This window comes from Lepidochelys olivacea, assembly GCF_965140295.1.
Source record: "Lepidochelys olivacea isolate rLepOli2 genome assembly, chromosome: 13".
NCBI lineage: Eukaryota > Metazoa > Chordata > Testudines > Cheloniidae > Lepidochelys > Lepidochelys olivacea.
Genome location: NC_140423.1, coordinates 2,251,659 through 2,268,120, shown reverse-complemented (window position 1 = coordinate 2,268,120; position 16,462 = coordinate 2,251,659). Strand labels below are relative to the sequence as shown.

General features: G+C 50.3%; 1 protein-coding gene across 3 annotated transcripts in view; it reads right to left on the bottom strand.

Annotated features, from left to right (window-relative positions):
- NOL4L (nucleolar protein 4 like) overlaps positions 1-16,462 on the bottom strand; it is a 104,756-nt gene that overhangs the window by 34,886 nt on the left and 53,408 nt on the right. The window contains exon 1 of one of the 3 annotated variants that reach the window (XM_084645733.1): positions 5,686-5,813. The exons of 1 other annotated variant lie outside the window; for it this stretch is intronic. Coding sequence is in view for 1 of the 2 variants with exons in the window: in XM_084645732.1 (XP_084501858.1) it covers positions 790-840 (51 nt within the window). In the remaining variant the exon portion in view is untranslated. Of the gene's footprint in view, positions 1-789; positions 913-5,685; positions 5,814-16,462 lie in introns of those variants that run through there. One more of the 3 variants, XM_084645732.1, reaches the window with a different exon arrangement.

Sequence of the window (16,462 nt, the reverse complement as noted above, 5' to 3'; positions counted from 1 at the left end):
CTGCCCTGGGAGCTGCTTAGCCCTTGGTGCTCTTCCAGTCTCTCTAAACTGCAACACAGCCCAGAGTCATGGATGTGAGAGGCAGCATCTTCCTTCGCTGCCTTGCTAACACAAGTTCTGGATTTAGCCATTTAAGATGCCCTTAGCAGTGTCCTGTCACTACTAGCTAGTACTACACTGGTGGCAGTTGCAAACTTCCTCATCAGCGTATCCTGTCAAAGCAAATAAGGCCCTGAGCTCTGACTTCCTTGCAGTGCCCTATCAATGCCAGCAATGACTCGTGGCAGTGCCCTCCTTATGCCAGCGAAGATTCCAGGGATGCGAGACCCATCCAAACAATAACCTACAGCTTTTTTCCCCAGCTAGGACTCCAGTAATAACTTACATTTCAGCTTGTATGAGAGGGATAATTTTTCTGGCTGCAGCACAAAAAGGCTCGTGCACCCGAATACAGCATGGTGTCAAAACGAATGAAACAAGCCAGTTCAAAACATCTGATGGAAAAATCCCCTCTTAATTTTGCTCTGAATACCAATCCTGTGACTGGACAGTGGAGACGCTTATTGAAGCCGCCTCAGATTAAGTGAAATTTTTGAACAGTAGCACCAGCTACAATTCAGAGCAATACGGTAAATATAATCTGCCCTTCCCCTCCCTTTCAGCCTGTGAGTCAGGCAGCTCATTCTTTTCCTCTCTGGATTCTCAGGAGAATTCTCTCTGCTAATTTCTTCTTTCCTGTAAACAAACTTCAAATGAAACTTTCATTAAAAAAAGAACACAGTCCATTACCACAGCCTGGCTCCAGATTTGCCTTCTCTTCACCCGTACCATGCCAGTCATGACACAGATGAAAGCGACAGCAGCTGCCCTAATCAGCTAGCACAATCTCTTTTTCTTTCTCTTGCTCCCTCCTTCCTAACCTAACCTTCCTTCCTCCCTCCCACTCCCTTATCCCTCCCCTTTCCAGCTCTCAGGAGAGATCTTCTCACACTGCAGTAAAGTTCTGTTGCTTCATTTCTAGTGTTCATGGGATTGAATGATTAGGGGTCATGAAATACTCGTGCAGCTCCTTTTCTGAAAGGCAAAGCGAGTGCCTGTCGAGTATATTCACAGGGCCACACCCAAATATCTGAACGAGGACTCCAGGTACAGCAAGGGACTTGGAAAAACATCACTGCCACTCTCCTTCTCTCCAGTCCAATATTCACATCTGCTCTACAGATGGATTTGATCTAAACAGGTATTCTAGTTAGCAAAAGAAAATGCATGTGCAATATTAATAATACTTTGCACCTCTATAGTACCTTCCATTCAAGAATCTTCAAGCACTTTATAAACATTCGTAAATTTTAAGCCCCACCATTTCTCTTTGAATTAGAGCAACAGTATTCCTATTTCAGAACTGAAGAAACTGAGTCACCAATAGCTGCAGTGATTAGCTGAAAGCCTCAGAGTGAGTTGGTGGCAGACCCAGGAACAGAACCTAGATTGCAGAACTCCATCTTGTGCTTTAATCACCAGACAATGATTCCCTTTTTCATGAATAATCTTTTCTCTTCAGAACTTCTTAAAGAACAACCTTTCACACCACAGGCTGAAACTGAGTAGGGTAGGAAAGCTCTTCTTATAACCATGCCTTGTAAATATATGCAGGCGATATCAGTAACCGGCTTATTTTACAGGTAGGCTCAGTTTCTCTGGAACTGGTTTGCAAATGCCTCCAAAGTCAGTTACACCCTCTATCACAATTTATTTTCCAGGATCTGAGAACTGTTGTTGCTGTGTTGCTTATTTTCTTTTTGAGGTTATCTGGTTTTATTTAGAAGTATATCTCTACTTTTTTGCATGACACGCTACCCTGGCCTGTTTTTTCTGTGGACTCCAGAAACCAAAATCTAGGGTGGTGATTTCAGAGTAGCAGCCGTCTTCGTCTGTATTCGCAAAAAGAAAATTTCAATGGAAATACCAATTGCTCCACCTCACTCAGACAGGTGACAAGCATAGTCACCATTTGCCAGTGTTAGTTTTACAGTGGAGTCAGCCACCTTTTTTAGAACCAACTCCGTGTGGCATAGTTGCCTGCCCTTGTAGCTGCTTTACCTGTACGCAGCAGCAACTTGGGAGAATGCTACCAGAATGTTGTCTTGAAGGACGGCACCTCCCACTGGCCCCCTTGACGGTAGTATCAGTCTGGGGGAATACCCTACCAAAAGGGTAGCCTCATCTCCATGTCAGCATGCGTTAAACACAGTCTTCTGAGCATGCCAAGAAGGTACTGAACCACATCTGACCTTAACTTAACCACTTCAGTTCACAGAAAGGCTTAATAATGGAGGATAAAACTCCTCAGGTCAAAGGCACTGGATATTGTAGCAGCCAATTAATGCACCACAGAGCCCAACAAAGCTAAAGCATTGCTGATTCAATTCAGTTTTAGAGTTAGGAATCCATAAGATCTGGTACCTATTTCTATAGATTACAAACCAACACTATATTATGAATGCCCTTCCTATCAGGTTGACTAGAGTTCTTACTTATAGTAAATCCTGTTACACCCTAGAAGAGAATGATCTTGTGTGATAGAGTAAGGGGAAAGAAGCTGCTTAGCCCTTGCTAGGACATGAAAAAATAAGAATTTATTCTTACTAGTTCCCCAAATCAGGTGAGATGAGACCTAGCTGAATATTTTACAGGAAAAGGGAATATTCATGAGCTCTGTTGTCTTATGTTTTCCCTCCTTCCTAAGATCTTTCTCTAAAAAAGACCCCAAAAGAGACTGTTACTAAACAGCACATGCACATTCCAGATGTCATTACCCAAGGCAAGGAGGAGCAGGCATTCTTCCAACAGATTCTGAATGTCTGCCCTCCGGGCTGGGTGGAATCTTCAGGTGCTCTTGCTGTTCAGTTGGGAGGTGCTGAACAAAGGGTATAGGACAGTGGTTGTCAATCTGAGGTCCGCAGGCCCCTATGGATCCGCAGACTATGTCTAAGATTTCCAAAGAAGTCTGCATCTCCATTTGAAAATGTTTAGGGATCCGCAAATGAAAACAGGTTGAAAAACCGCTACTGTAAGATACTGAGGGGGAAAGTGTGAATTTTCCAAGCAACTACAGCTACGGCTAGGTACTATTAACATTATATATGTTTGAATACTCTGTTTAAGGTGCAAAAGTCTTCAATCCACCTTCATGCAAACAGATCTTGGTCAAAATCAAACAAGTATTTGATTTTATATGAAAGGACATGATTAAACCTCCTAGCCCATAAATCGCTCAGAATGAAAGGATACTTTAGTCTTCCATGGACACCGTAAAAAATGATAAAAAATGTGATGGTCTGAGTATATAGATATTAAGAGATGTTGCCAGGTCCAATCTAGACCCAAATTGAAAGTTTTGTGAAAACATATTTTTGCACGACATATAATCAATAGGAACATTTTGGTCAATATATTTTCATAGCAGTGGCAAACAGTGCAAGAACAGACTCTAACAATCCGTTTCCCACCAAACCCAAGGGACTATTGAGTTAATGCCTGAAAATGTAGAAATGAAACTGGCTAGAAACTATGAACAGGTGAAATTGACTAGCCTGTTTCCATTGTATACTATGAGCTAAATACAGAAAAATAACCAAACTGCCTAAAGAGTGAAAAGGCTGTTTATTTGTTTGTAAGATTATTTCCAATGTAGTGTCTATACACACAGGTGGGGCTGAGATCTATGCAGTGTGAAATGTGAACTCTGAAAGGAAGGAAGTTTCATTCTTTCCATTTATACTCATCCAAATATATGTAAATAAATAGATCAGTAAGGCAAATCCGTCTGAGCATGTGTGTAAATAGCTCCAGCCCTGGTAGGCAGGGGTTTCAGCATGAAGCAGGGATTGACCCATAAGTAGGGCTTTACCTCTAGGAAGAAAGCTATTTCCAGCACAATCCCTCACCAGAAATGGGAGGAAAATAAGGCGCAGAGACAGCGAAATGTTAAAGCCCTGAGCCCCTTCTAGGTGTAGCGTGATATTATTCTCGTGCCCTGTGCACCAGGGAAAGGGAAAATCGATGCTTCAGGGAGGGAGAAAGGTTCCCTGTGAATTAATGGGTCTGTAGCTTCCCCCATTGATCTGCCTCCTCCCACTTTCTTTCTGCGCTTTTGTGCTCTTCCGGGGAAGGGGGAGGCAGCTCTCCCGATAAGGGAAGAACGCTCTAACCTTAACCTTTCTCCAGGAATAATGCTAATTAGAGACGCTAATGAGAACTTCCCGGGAAAGCGGAGCAGGGAGGGAGGAGCAGCCGCCACCGCCAGCCGGGTTCGGTTTGAAACCGGGGGAGATGGAATCAGAACGCAGAGGGGGAGTTTAAAAAACGGCGAAATCTCTTCCCCCCCCCCCGGCACAAACGGGACCACGCTCTCTGCACGCCCCTGTGCCGAGCGGTGCACGCGGAACCCCGCACCCGGCACAGGACACTCGCCCCGCAACCGTCCTCCGCAATTCCCCCTTGCACCCCGCTAGGCAACCCTCCCCCCAGCAATGCATTACGGTGGAGGGTGCACCCCCACAAAACAGCCCTTCCCATGCAACCCCCTCAACCCATAGCACCCGCCATGAAATCCTTGATCCCCCAACATCCAACCCTTCCTGCTAAGCCCCGGCCGCCACCTAACCAGAGCTCACCCCCTCACCATCGGCCCTGTCCAGCCCTAGCCCCGTCCAACCCCCAGCGACCCGTGCACATTCACCCAAACAACCCCAGTGACCTCTGCAAACAAGCCCCCAGCACCATGCGCGCACCCCAACAAACTCGCTGCAACTCACGCTAATGAGCTGCGTCCCCCTCCACTCAAACACCATCCACCCCACTGACCTGCGTGCACCTCCAACCCCACAGAGCAGCGGGCAACCTTCAACTAGCGCCATCCAACCCCCCCAATGATCCGTGTGCGCCTCCCAACAAACCCCTCCAACTCCCGGTGACCCCTGCCCCCCAACAAACTCCAACTCCCAGTGCCCCTGTGCACCCCAAACTAACCCCTCCAACGCCTAGTGACCCCTGTGCCCTCCCAACAAACCTCTCCAACTCCCGGTGACCCCTGTGCCCTCCCAACAAACTCCAACTCCCAGTGCCCCTGTGCACCCCAAACTAACCCCTCCAGCTCCCGGTGACCCCTGTGCCCTCCCAACAAACCCCTCCAACTCCCGGTGACCCCTGCCCCCCAAACGCCCAGTGACCCCTGCCCCCCAACAAACTCCAACTCCCAGTGCCCCTGTGCACCCCAAACTAACCCCTCCAACGCCTAGTGACCCCTGTGCCCTCCCAACAAACCTCTCCAACTCCCCGTGCCCTGTGTGCACCCCAAACTCCCAGTGACCCCCTGCACCCCCAACAAACTCGCTCCAACCCCCCCTAGCGCCCCCAACCCCCCCCCCGCGCCCGCTGTGCCCCCCAACCCCCCAAGCCCCGCGGGCCAGGTGGCCCGGAACACCGCCTGCCCCCCAGCCGGCGGGCCGCCCCCCGCGGGCCCGGGCAGGGGGCAGTTGTGTCCCCCGCCCAGCCCGAGGGTACCGAGATAAGCACCCCGGCCCCGCACGGGGACGCGGCGGCCGCCGGAGCCCCGCACAGCCCGGCCCCCTCTCAACGGCCCCCGCCGGCCGCCCGCCGCGGGGAGCCGGGCCCGGTGCCTACCTGCTGCGGGGCCGGGGCCGCGCCTGGGGCCTGCCGGCCTGCGCCAGCCCGGCGGCTCGGTGCGGGGACGGGAGGGGACGCTGGCCCGGCCGCGCTCCGGAGCGGCTGACAACCAGCTGCTGCCCGCCGAGAGGGGCTGGCGCTGCGGAGCGCGTCACTCCCGGCCCGGGGGGAGCGGGGGGCGCGGGGGGAGTGACACGCGGCGGGGGGGCGCTGGGGTGAAGAGAGGGAAGCGCTGCAGGGACAGACGGACGGACACGGGGGGTGACCCAGGGCGGGGGGGGCGCTGGGGTGAAGAGAGGGAAGGGCTGCAGGGACAGACGGACACGGGGGGGGGCAGTGACCCAGGGCGGGGGGGGCGCTGGGGTGAAGAGAGGGAAGGGCTGCAGGGACAGACGGACACGGGGGGAGTGACACGCGGCGGGGGGGCGCTGGGGTGAAGAGAGGGAAGGGCTGCAGGGACAGACGGACACGGGGGGGGGCAGTGACCCAGGGCGGGGGGGGCGCTGGGGTGAAGAGAGGGAAGGGCTGCAGGGACAGACGGACACGGGGGGAGTGACACGCGGCGGGGGGGCGCTGGGGTGAAGAGAGGGAAGCGCTGCAGGGACAGACGGACACGGGGGGGGGCAGTGACCCAGGGCGGGGGGGGGCGCTGGGGTGAAGAGAGGGAAGCGCTGCAGGGACAGACGGACACGGGGGGTGACCCAGGGCGGGGGGGGCCGCTGGGGTGAAGAGAGGGAAGCGCTGCAGGGACAGACGGACGGACACGGGGGGGGGGGTGACCCAGGGCGGGGGGGGCGCTGGGGTGAAGAGAGGGAAGCGCTGCAGGGACAGACGGACACGGGGGGGGGGCAGTGACCCAGGGCGGGGGGGGCTCTGGGGTGAAGAGAGGGAAGCGCTGCAGGGACAGACGGACGGACACGGGGGGGGTGACCCAGGGTGGGGGGGGCACTGGGGTGAAGAGAGGGAAGCGCTGCAGGGACAGACGGACGGACACGGGGGGTGACCCAGGGCGGGGGGGGCACTGGGGTGAAGAGAGGGAAGCGCTGCAGGGACAGACGGACACGGCGGGGGGTGACCCAGGGTGGGGGGGGACACTGGGGTGAAGAGAGGGAAGCGCTGCAGGGACAGACGGACACCGGGGGGGTGACCCAGGGCGGGGGGGGCTCTGGGGTGAAGAGAGGGAAGCGCTGCAGGGACGGACAGACGGACACGGTGGGGGGGGGGGGGTTACACACACTGCTGAGGAGGAAGCACGGGCGGGCTGGACGGGGTGAGCCCCACTGTGAATGTGGGGCCGTGGGGGGGGCTGGCCCACACCGCGCGTGGGGGGCAGGGACAGACACCCATCGCCGGGGGCGGGACAGCGGCGCGCTCACACTGTGGGGGGGCGCAGAGAGACAGGCGCGGGGTGGAGAGTGGGTGCGGGGAGGAGCAGTCGGAGCCCATCCATTTTCTAACGAGAGCGACAGTCAGCCTGGGCACGGTAGGCTGTGAGAGCCTGGGACTGCCATCCTAGAGGACAGGCAGTGGCCAGAGAGAAATGCTGTAGTTTGGGGGGAACACACCTCCTGAACAGGCAGCGTAAGACACGCCCAGCGTGAGACTGGGCCGGGAGAGCTGCAATAACCGGGGAGAGGCTGTGCGCCGAGAGAGAGACAGCAATAGTCGGGGGAGGGCGCAGCTGCCCAGACTTGGACAATAACACTGGGAAAGGGCCAGCGGGAGGGGGCTGGCCAGTGAGAAACAGTAACACTGAAATACCTGCTACCTGTTAAGTATTGTTATTCAGGAGAAAATACAGGAGTACAGTCGGGAAGAGTGTGCTACACAGAGAGACTGTAACCATGGAAAAATACAAAGCAGCAATGAGAGACATTCCAACAGCCATCCTACACAGAGGGGGGTGTGCTCAGGGCAACGTCATTCCATAGAAAATTACGTGGTATAATCTTGTGAACCAACCATGCTCCACTCTCCCAGTCTCTTTGGTACCCAACCTCCCCCACTGCAATCTCCATCTCTTCTGGTTGCCCTGCAAACCACCAGAAAGGGCTCCCCGAGTTACTGGGGTCCATGGATCCAGTCCGATAAACACTGACCAAACTAACATATTACATCAGGAGAGTTTGAAAACTTGTAGGTGAAGTGAGAAATCTAGGGTTCGATAAAGAACTTAACAATGGCCATACTGGGTCAGACCAAAGGTCCATCTAGCCCAGTATCCTCTCTTCCGACAGTGGCCAGTGCCAGGTGCCCCAGAGGGAATGAATAGAACAGGGAATCATCAAGCGATCCATCCCCTATCACCCATTCCCAGCTTCTGGCAAACAGAGGCTAGGGACACCGTTCACTGCCTATGTTCTGCAAGCTAAGTAATCCTGGGGACAAAATCAGCCATGAGCAATGGTACACCAGGGCAAGCTATCATTGCAATGGAGGAACCTGGAGCAGGCAGTCACAGCCCTGTAAGTGGGCAGGACCAGGGAATCCATCCAGGGGATGCAATGATCCAGTGTATCTCCCATGCTGCCTCTACCTATTAGGTCCCTGCTGGAATTTAAAGCTGCCCTCCCTTTGTGGAGGGCAATGGGGATACTACCACTTGTATGTCCCCTACTGAGTCCCCTCTGGGATACTGCTGCCCCCACACGCGCAGCCATGTTGGGGGGAGGGGGAGAAGGGAGGATGTGGATGTAGCAACCCCTTAGTTTGCAAGGAACAGAATGATTCACATCACTTTTTAAATGTACAATCTCAATTGTAGCAGTTCCTCAGGGAAGAGACCTTGATGCAGAAACAGCCTGTCACTTGCAGGTCTCAACTGTACTTCACGGGTCTTGCACTGGGTCCACGTAGCCACAGTGCCCCACCACAGCTCTGGGAGAGGTTGTGTCTCAGGGAGAGCACAGGTGCCCCACCATGCCTTAGGATGCTGAAGTGTGTCCTTCTCCCCACCTATAGTCTCCCTTTACCCCTTAACATAACATCACGTCACCCAATGAAATGAACAGGCAGCAGATTTAAAACAAAAGGAAGCACTTCTTCTCACAGTGCACAGTCAACCTCTGGAACTGGTTGCCAGGGGATGTTGTGAAACCCAAAAATAAAACTGGGTTAAAAAATTAATTAGATAAGTTCCATGGCTATTAGGCAAGATGGTCAGGGATGCAACCCCATGTTCTGGGTGACCCTAACCCTCCAACTGCCAGATGCTGGGACTGGACGATGGGATAGATCACTCGATAATTGCTTGTTCTGTTCATTCCCTCTGAAGCACCTGGCTTTGGCCACTATCAGAAGACAGGATAATGGACTAGATGGACCATAGGTTGAACCCAGTATGGCCGTTCTTATGTTTGTTGCCCCCCAGGCAGGATTCTAATTGGCCCAGGCCAGGGATCCATTAGTTATTTTGAGACTGGCGCCTTGTGCTCCAGAATCTCAGCTTTCCTTTTTTATTTTTTGAAGTCTTCAGCTGTTACGGTTGAGAAGAAATCCTTAAAAACTTGACCCAAGTGTGGTGATGTCTGGCTGAGTCTGCAGACAGCCCATAGCATACTGAGAGGTCTGAATGGCTACATTATTCTCAGTGGAGTGTTAACACCGATGCCCAGGTATGATGATTTATATTTCAACATTAACTATTTCACTGCTGAGCAAAGCATGTCAGAAAGGAGAGTGACAAGCTTATTATGAAGATCTCCTACTGACGACTCTTTTTGGCCCCCATTTCCAAGGGCGGGTAAAATGGGTGAATTTGGTAAAATGAATACCCACCCTTTGCATGTGCAAAACCCTGCATTTGTGCATACCAATGGTGTGTCCACGCACACAAAGGGTAGATGCATGTACAGTTCCCCATTGTTGCATTCTGCAGGTACAATGATCTCAAATTAGGGCTGTTGATTAATCGCAGTTAACTCACGCGATTAACTAAAAAAAATTAATCGTGATTAAAAAAATTAATGGTAATTAATTGCACTTTTAATCACACTGTTAAACAATAGAATACCAATTTAAATTTATTAAATATTTAAATAAATGGCATTCTATTATTGTTTAACAGTGTGATTAATCACGATTAATTTTTTTAATCACTTGACAGCCCTAGTTCACACGCATCTCACATGGTCTTCAAACAAATATTTGAGATTGTCTCTGGTCATCTGAGAACTCCTCTTTCATACCAAACCTTAATCTGGGGCCTAAACTAGCTGAAAATGGGTAAAACTTTCAAAACACCTATGTGATTTAGGAGTTCAAATCCCCATGAGATTTAGGCTCCTAAGTGAATTAGGCATTTATCAACTTTTATCTAATGTATCTTTAGGTAGCTATTTCTGGATCCAGGGGGAAGGGGCAGGCAGTTTGATACAGGTTCAGTAACAATAATCCCTGTAGTAGTAAGGACCAGGAGTTAGTTTTTAAAGGATTTTTTAAAAAGGAAATAAGTAAAATTGTAATAATTAAAAATATTATTTCACATTCCTTCCTTCTCCCACTCCTTTGTGACTTGTTCATTCAGGCCTAGCAGCTGAAAGCTATTTCACATGGGTACAAGAAGCTACCCGTGCAGAAACCCTGGGGCTCCCCACTGGGGTTCTCTTGCCTGGAACAGCCTGTAGCATGGGAGCTTTAGCAAAAGTTCTTCCCAACAGGAGCTGTGTTGTGCTTTTTGTCTGTAAAGCACCTAGCACACTTGTGGGTGTATATGTGCATACTAAATAATACACTGACTACATCTTTCATAGTTTCCCATGGAAAAGTTCCACAAGAACTTCCACGGCAGCTCTCAAATGAAGGTACAAACTACACAGCAGCTTCATTTAACAGATATGTTTGTTGATTAATATCAGTCCTGCATCTAGTGACTAGTGCAAAAGACTGAGAGCTAGGAGGATCTTAATTCTCATCCCAGAGCAGTCACTGACTCACTGAGCAATCTTGTGCAAGTCACTTGATGCCCTTGTGCCTCTGGCTAAGCAGGCTAAATGAAAAGATGGGCCTTACTGCATTAGATTCTACATCACTACCGAACCCTCCTAGAGAATTAGCTTTAAAAAATGCAAACCTTTTATGAATGAAGCCAGTAAGGAAAAAGGGGTGAGAGTGTCACTGGAAAGCAAGTTGCTGAGAGACAGCCATAGTCAAAGAATATTTCACTTCTATTTTCACATCATCCTTTTGGCAGTCCATAGCTTAGGGAAGTCAGGAAATAGAGAGAAGATCTGTGAAACTTTTCTGTGGGCTGCATCATGTACTTTAGCTTGTTCACCCTTAGTTATAATTCCATCTTTCTTTAAAAATAAGAGTTATTAATCAGTGGCATAGGCATAAATAAAATCCTCAGTTCTAGGAGCTAAAATAAAGAGACAAAGGAAATGCAGCTTCATCCTCTAGGGCGTAAACTGATCATCATCATCTGAAAGAGGAGAGAAAGGATTGTTTTGGGGTGAGGTTGCCTTCTTTGGAAGTATCAGGTATTGGGCACTTCCAAAGTCTCAGCACTAGGGTCTGAGTAAATATGGAAATTCCAAGTCCCTCTGTCTCCTATCAATTTCACTCTGAGTATTAATGCACACCACCTGGTGGTATGTTTACATTGTGATAAGGACTGACATGGATAGAAGGACTCTTAAATGCTGCCGCATATTTCTTGGCCACAGAAAATAGAATCAAGTAGTTTCAACACAGTAGCTATTAGAAGGTACGGAACTGAATCATTTAAGGCCAAAATTTTAGCCAGTCCAAAGCCACGTTCTGGTTTTGAATATTCCCATTTGTAAGCACAACTTATTACACAAAAGTGGCTGCACAGTTGTTTTGTACATGTATATGAGATCATAGAATCATAGAATATCAGGGTTGGAAGGGACCCCTGAAGGTCATCTAGTCCAACCCCCTGCTCGAAGCAGGACCAATTCCCAGTTAAATCATCCGAGCCAGGGCTTTGTCAAGCCTGACCTTAAAAACCTCTAAGGAAGGAAATTCTACCACCTCCCTAGGTAACGCATTCCAGTGTTTCACCACCCTCTTAGTGAAAAAGTTTTTCCTAATATCCAATCTAAACCTCCCCCACTGCAACTTGAGACCATTACTCCTCGTTCTGTCATCTGCTACCATTGAGAACAGTCTAGAGCCATCCTCTTTGGAACCCCCTTTCAGGTAGTTGAAAGCAGCTATCAAATCCCCCCTCATTCTTCTCTTCTGCAGGCTAAACAATCCCAGCTCCCTCAGCCTCTCTTCATAAGTCATGTGTTCCAGTCCCCTAATCATTTTTGTTGCCCTTCGCTGGACTCTCTCCAATTTATCCACATCCTTCTTGTAGTGAGGGGCCCAAAACTGGACACAGTACTCCAGATGAGGCCTCACCAATGTCGAATAGAGGGGAATGATCACGTCCCTCGATCTGCTGGCAATGCCCCTACTTATACATCCCAAAATGCCATTGGCCTTCTTGGCAACAAGGGCACACTGCTGACTCATATCCAGCTTCTCGTCCACTGTCACCCCTAGGTCCTTTTCCGCAGAACTGCTGCCTAGCCATTCGGTCCCTAGTCTGTAGCGGTGCATTGGGTTCTTCCATCCTAAGTGCAGGACCCTGCACTTATCCTTATTGAACCTCATCAGATTTCTTTTGGCCCAATCCTCCAATTTGTCTAGGTCCTTCTGTATCCTATCCCTCCCCTCCAGCGTATCTACCACTCCTCCCAGATCATTTGGTGCTGTGACAGGATCAGGCCAGATGGCTACAGGAGAGAAAGAGAAGGCAGATATATTAGCCCCAGGTTAAGTAGGTCACTTTTCCCTGGGTAAGGTAACAGGGAAGGTTTTTTTGAACAATCAGGAACCTTCTGGAGACAATTAAGACAGGCTGATTAGAACACCTGCAGCCAATGAAGAAGCTGCTACAATCAATTAAGGCAGGCTAATCAGGGCACCTGGGTTTTAAAAAGGAGCTCACTTCACTTTGTGGTGTGCGTGTGAGGAGCTGAGAGTGAGAACTCGGACTGTTGGAGGACTGAGGTGTACAAGCATTATCAGACACCAGGAGGAAGATACTATGGTGAGGATAAAGAAGGTGTTGGGAGGAGGCCATGGGGAAGTAGCCCAGGGAGTTGTAGCTGTTGCATAACTGTTCCAGGAGGCACTCTAGACAGCTGCGTTCCACAGGGCCCTGGGCTGGAACCCGGAGTAGAGGGCGGGCCCGGGTTCCCCCCAAATCCTCACAACTCCTGGTCAGACACAGGAGGAGTCGACCTGGACTGTGGGTTCAGAAAAATGGCCAAACTGAGGGCTGCTGTGAAGCTCCAAGGCAAGCAAATCCACCAATAAGCACAAGACCCACCAAGGTAGAACAGGAATTTTGTCACAGTGCTTAAATTTCATGGTGTATGCAACTGAACCTGGTGCAAGCCTACTTTAGTGGGTTTAATAGATGCACATGCAAAAGTGAGTGTGGAAATTCAAAGATCAGGGTTAAACAGCAGAACATTAGAGTCTCGTCTTCTTTAATACTTTGCACTTTTAAACCACTTCCATGCAAGGCTCTCAAAGAGCTTTACAAGCATTAGTGAATTTGGCTTCACAATCCCTCTCTGAGGTTTTGTTATCTGCATTTTAGAGATGGTGAAACTGAAATATACAGAATTTATCTGACTTTACCAAGATCACATTGCAAGTCTATGGCTGAGCTGGATACAGAGCCTACATAGATTTATTGGCTATGAAGCATTTTGCATGTATTGGACACACTGCATTAGATACATTAAGTCCATTGTATGGAAAAAATACCATATAATAAAAAATAAGCTGTGCTGTAATTTTGCAGCACCACATCTTTACAGATTTGTTGATTCTTGTGGAAGGCTTTTTTATATACTCACTAAACAGGTTGATATCTGAACTTGTTTAGGATTTTATTGGGGGGAGAAGTTACATGACGCTTGTCATTCTACTGGGAAGAGTCACTATCCAGACGACAGCAGACTGAACACATTCAGTCATTTGATTAACACGTGGTTCACAATGGTCAGGAAGAAATGTAAATTAATAAAGACAGAAGTATATTAATTTTGGAGGAATACTGACACCACTTATTCAGTATGCTCAGTTCCAGGCTAAAGCAAGCGGGCCATATTCGCGGTCTGCCAGTAGTTAATATGCACCAGAAACTAGGAGTGTGTTCACTAGCACTGACAATAGTTTGCACTTCTGCATATCTCCGAGCACTTTACCAAAAACAATTAAGAAAGCTGCACAACATTACAGTGAGGAAGGGAGCTGCCAAAATCTTAACAACCGGTTCCTTCCTCACCCCATGAGGGGGTCGTGGCCCGCCCCCCAGGACTCCTGCCCCATCCAACCTCCCGTGTACCTTGACACCCCCCCCCGGTACCCCTGCCCCATCCACCCCTCTCCCCTGTCTGCCCCCAGAATCGGGCAGGAGGGTCTCGTGGGCCACCGTAGTGGGTGCTCACCGCACCCCGCCCCTAAGAGCCAGAGGGACCTGCTGGGGGGCGAGGTGGGGAGTCCCGGCGGTGCTTACCTGAGGCGGCTCCCAGGAAGCATCCAGCAGATCCCTCTGGCTCCTAGAGGTGGGGTAGCGTAGCTGGGGGGGAGCAGCCACTCCCCCCACCGATCACACCAAAAGTGGCGCCTTAGGCACCGACCCCCTGGGTGCTCCAGGACTGGAGCACCCACGGGGAGAATTTGGTGGGGGCAGAGCACCCACCGGCAGCTCCCTGCCTCGCGCCCGGCCCCAGCTCACCTCCGCTCCTCCTCCCCTGAACATGCTGCCCTGCTCTGCTTCTCTGCCTCTCCCCCCGCCCCCAGTTTCCCGTGAATCAGCTGTTTGCGCGGGAAGCCTGGGAGGGCTGAGAGGCAGGCAGTGGCTTTGCGCTCAGGCCCAAGAAGGTGGAGGTGAGCTGGGGTGGGGAGCAGTTCCCCAGCGGCGCCCCACTCCACCCCACTCCCGGGTTACCTGCTGAGGCGTGGGCAGTCCTCCTTGCCCCCCCTGCCCCCGCTCCCCTCTGCTCCGCCTCCACCTCCCTGGGCCTGAGCGCAAAGCTGCCACTTGCTTCTCACCCTCCCAGGCTTCCCAGCAAAGAGCTGATTCATGGGAAGCCGGGGGGGCGGAGAAGCAGAGCGGGGCGGTGCGTTCAGGGGAGGAGGCGGAGGTGAGGTGAGCTGGGACCAGGCAAGAAGCTACCGGTGGGTGCTCTGCACCCACCAAATTTTCCCCATGGGTGCTCCAGCCCCGGAGCACCCACGGAGGTGGCGCCTAAGGCGCCACTTTTGGCCAGTTGTTAAATTTAGAAGACCTTTTAGAACCGGTTGTCCCTCTAAAAGGGCTTCTAAATTTAACAACCGGTTCCAGCGAACCGGTGCGAACCGGCTCCAGCTCACCACTGGGTACCAGATAGCTCAGGACCGGCCTCTCTTGGCACCACAGCTGCCTCTCAGGGAACACAGAGCTGTTTAGCAGCACACAGCAACACTACACAATAGTTTGGGACAGGAAATAAAGACTATTATGTTCAACTAAAAACACAGGAGTTTAGGGAGGTGGACTGTAATTTGGCCAAGGCACCAGGGTTAATACCTTTATTCTTACATAAAGTGCCATGTGATCCTCAATAACAACAAAGGGTTAGGGCCTTGTTTCACATCTCATCTGGAATATGGAAGCTTCAGCAGCATGGTTTGTCTCACCCAGCCCAAGTTTTGCATCAAATTGTTTTGTTTGTACTTGGACAAGTGCATTGAGCACACAATGCTATCTTACAAAGCCTGGGAAATCTACTCTGGGAAAAAATGTTTGTAATGACCTACACAGTCTAAAAGCTTTTAAGATTCAGTCTAGTTTTTACTATCCTCAGTGTTATGGTTAATTATAATAATTAAAAAATTACATTCATTCAAAGCAAGCCGTTCATACAGTCATCATCTAGCCTGACTTCTGATATAGCACAGGCCATTAAATTTCACCGTTACCCCTGCATTGAGCCCAATAACTTGTGTTTGCCTAAAGCAGGGGTGGCCACCCTGTGGCTCAGGAGCCACATGTGGCTCTTCAGAAGTTAATACGTGACTCCTTGTACAGGCACCAACTCCGGGGCTGCAGCTACAGGTGCCAACTTTCCAATGTGCCAGGAGGTGCTCACGGCTCAACCCCTGGCTCTGCCACAGGCCCTTTTTCCAGCCCTCGAATAATTTTTATGGCTCTTTTCTGCACCCTCTCCAGTTTCTCAACAGCCCTTTAAGAATGTGGACACCAGAACTGGACACAGTATTCCAGTATCTGTCTCACCAGTGCCATTTACAGAGGTAAAATCATCTCCTTATTCCTACTCCCCTGTTCACATATCTAGGGATCACATTTGCCTTTGTGTCCTAGCATCGCACTGGGAGCTCATGTTGACTGCTTGTCCACTCTGACCCCTAAGCCTTTTTCAGAGTTCCTGCTTTCCTGGATGCATTCTGCAGGTGTGACCTGCATTCCTTGTAAGTAGCTGCATTACTTTACTTTGGCTGTTAAAACACAATTTGTTTGAGCGGGCCCGGCTTACCAAAGGGCACAGATTGTTCTACCTGTCTTGTCTTCATGATTATTTACTGCCCCACCAACCCCTTTTCATCCCCAGATTTTATCAGCAGGGATTCTATATTTCCACCTGCTTTGATGAAAATGTTGAATAGCAACGGGCCCAGTACTGATCCCTGTGGAACCCCGGTAGATACACCCCCATTTGACGAACAATGATGAATTAAA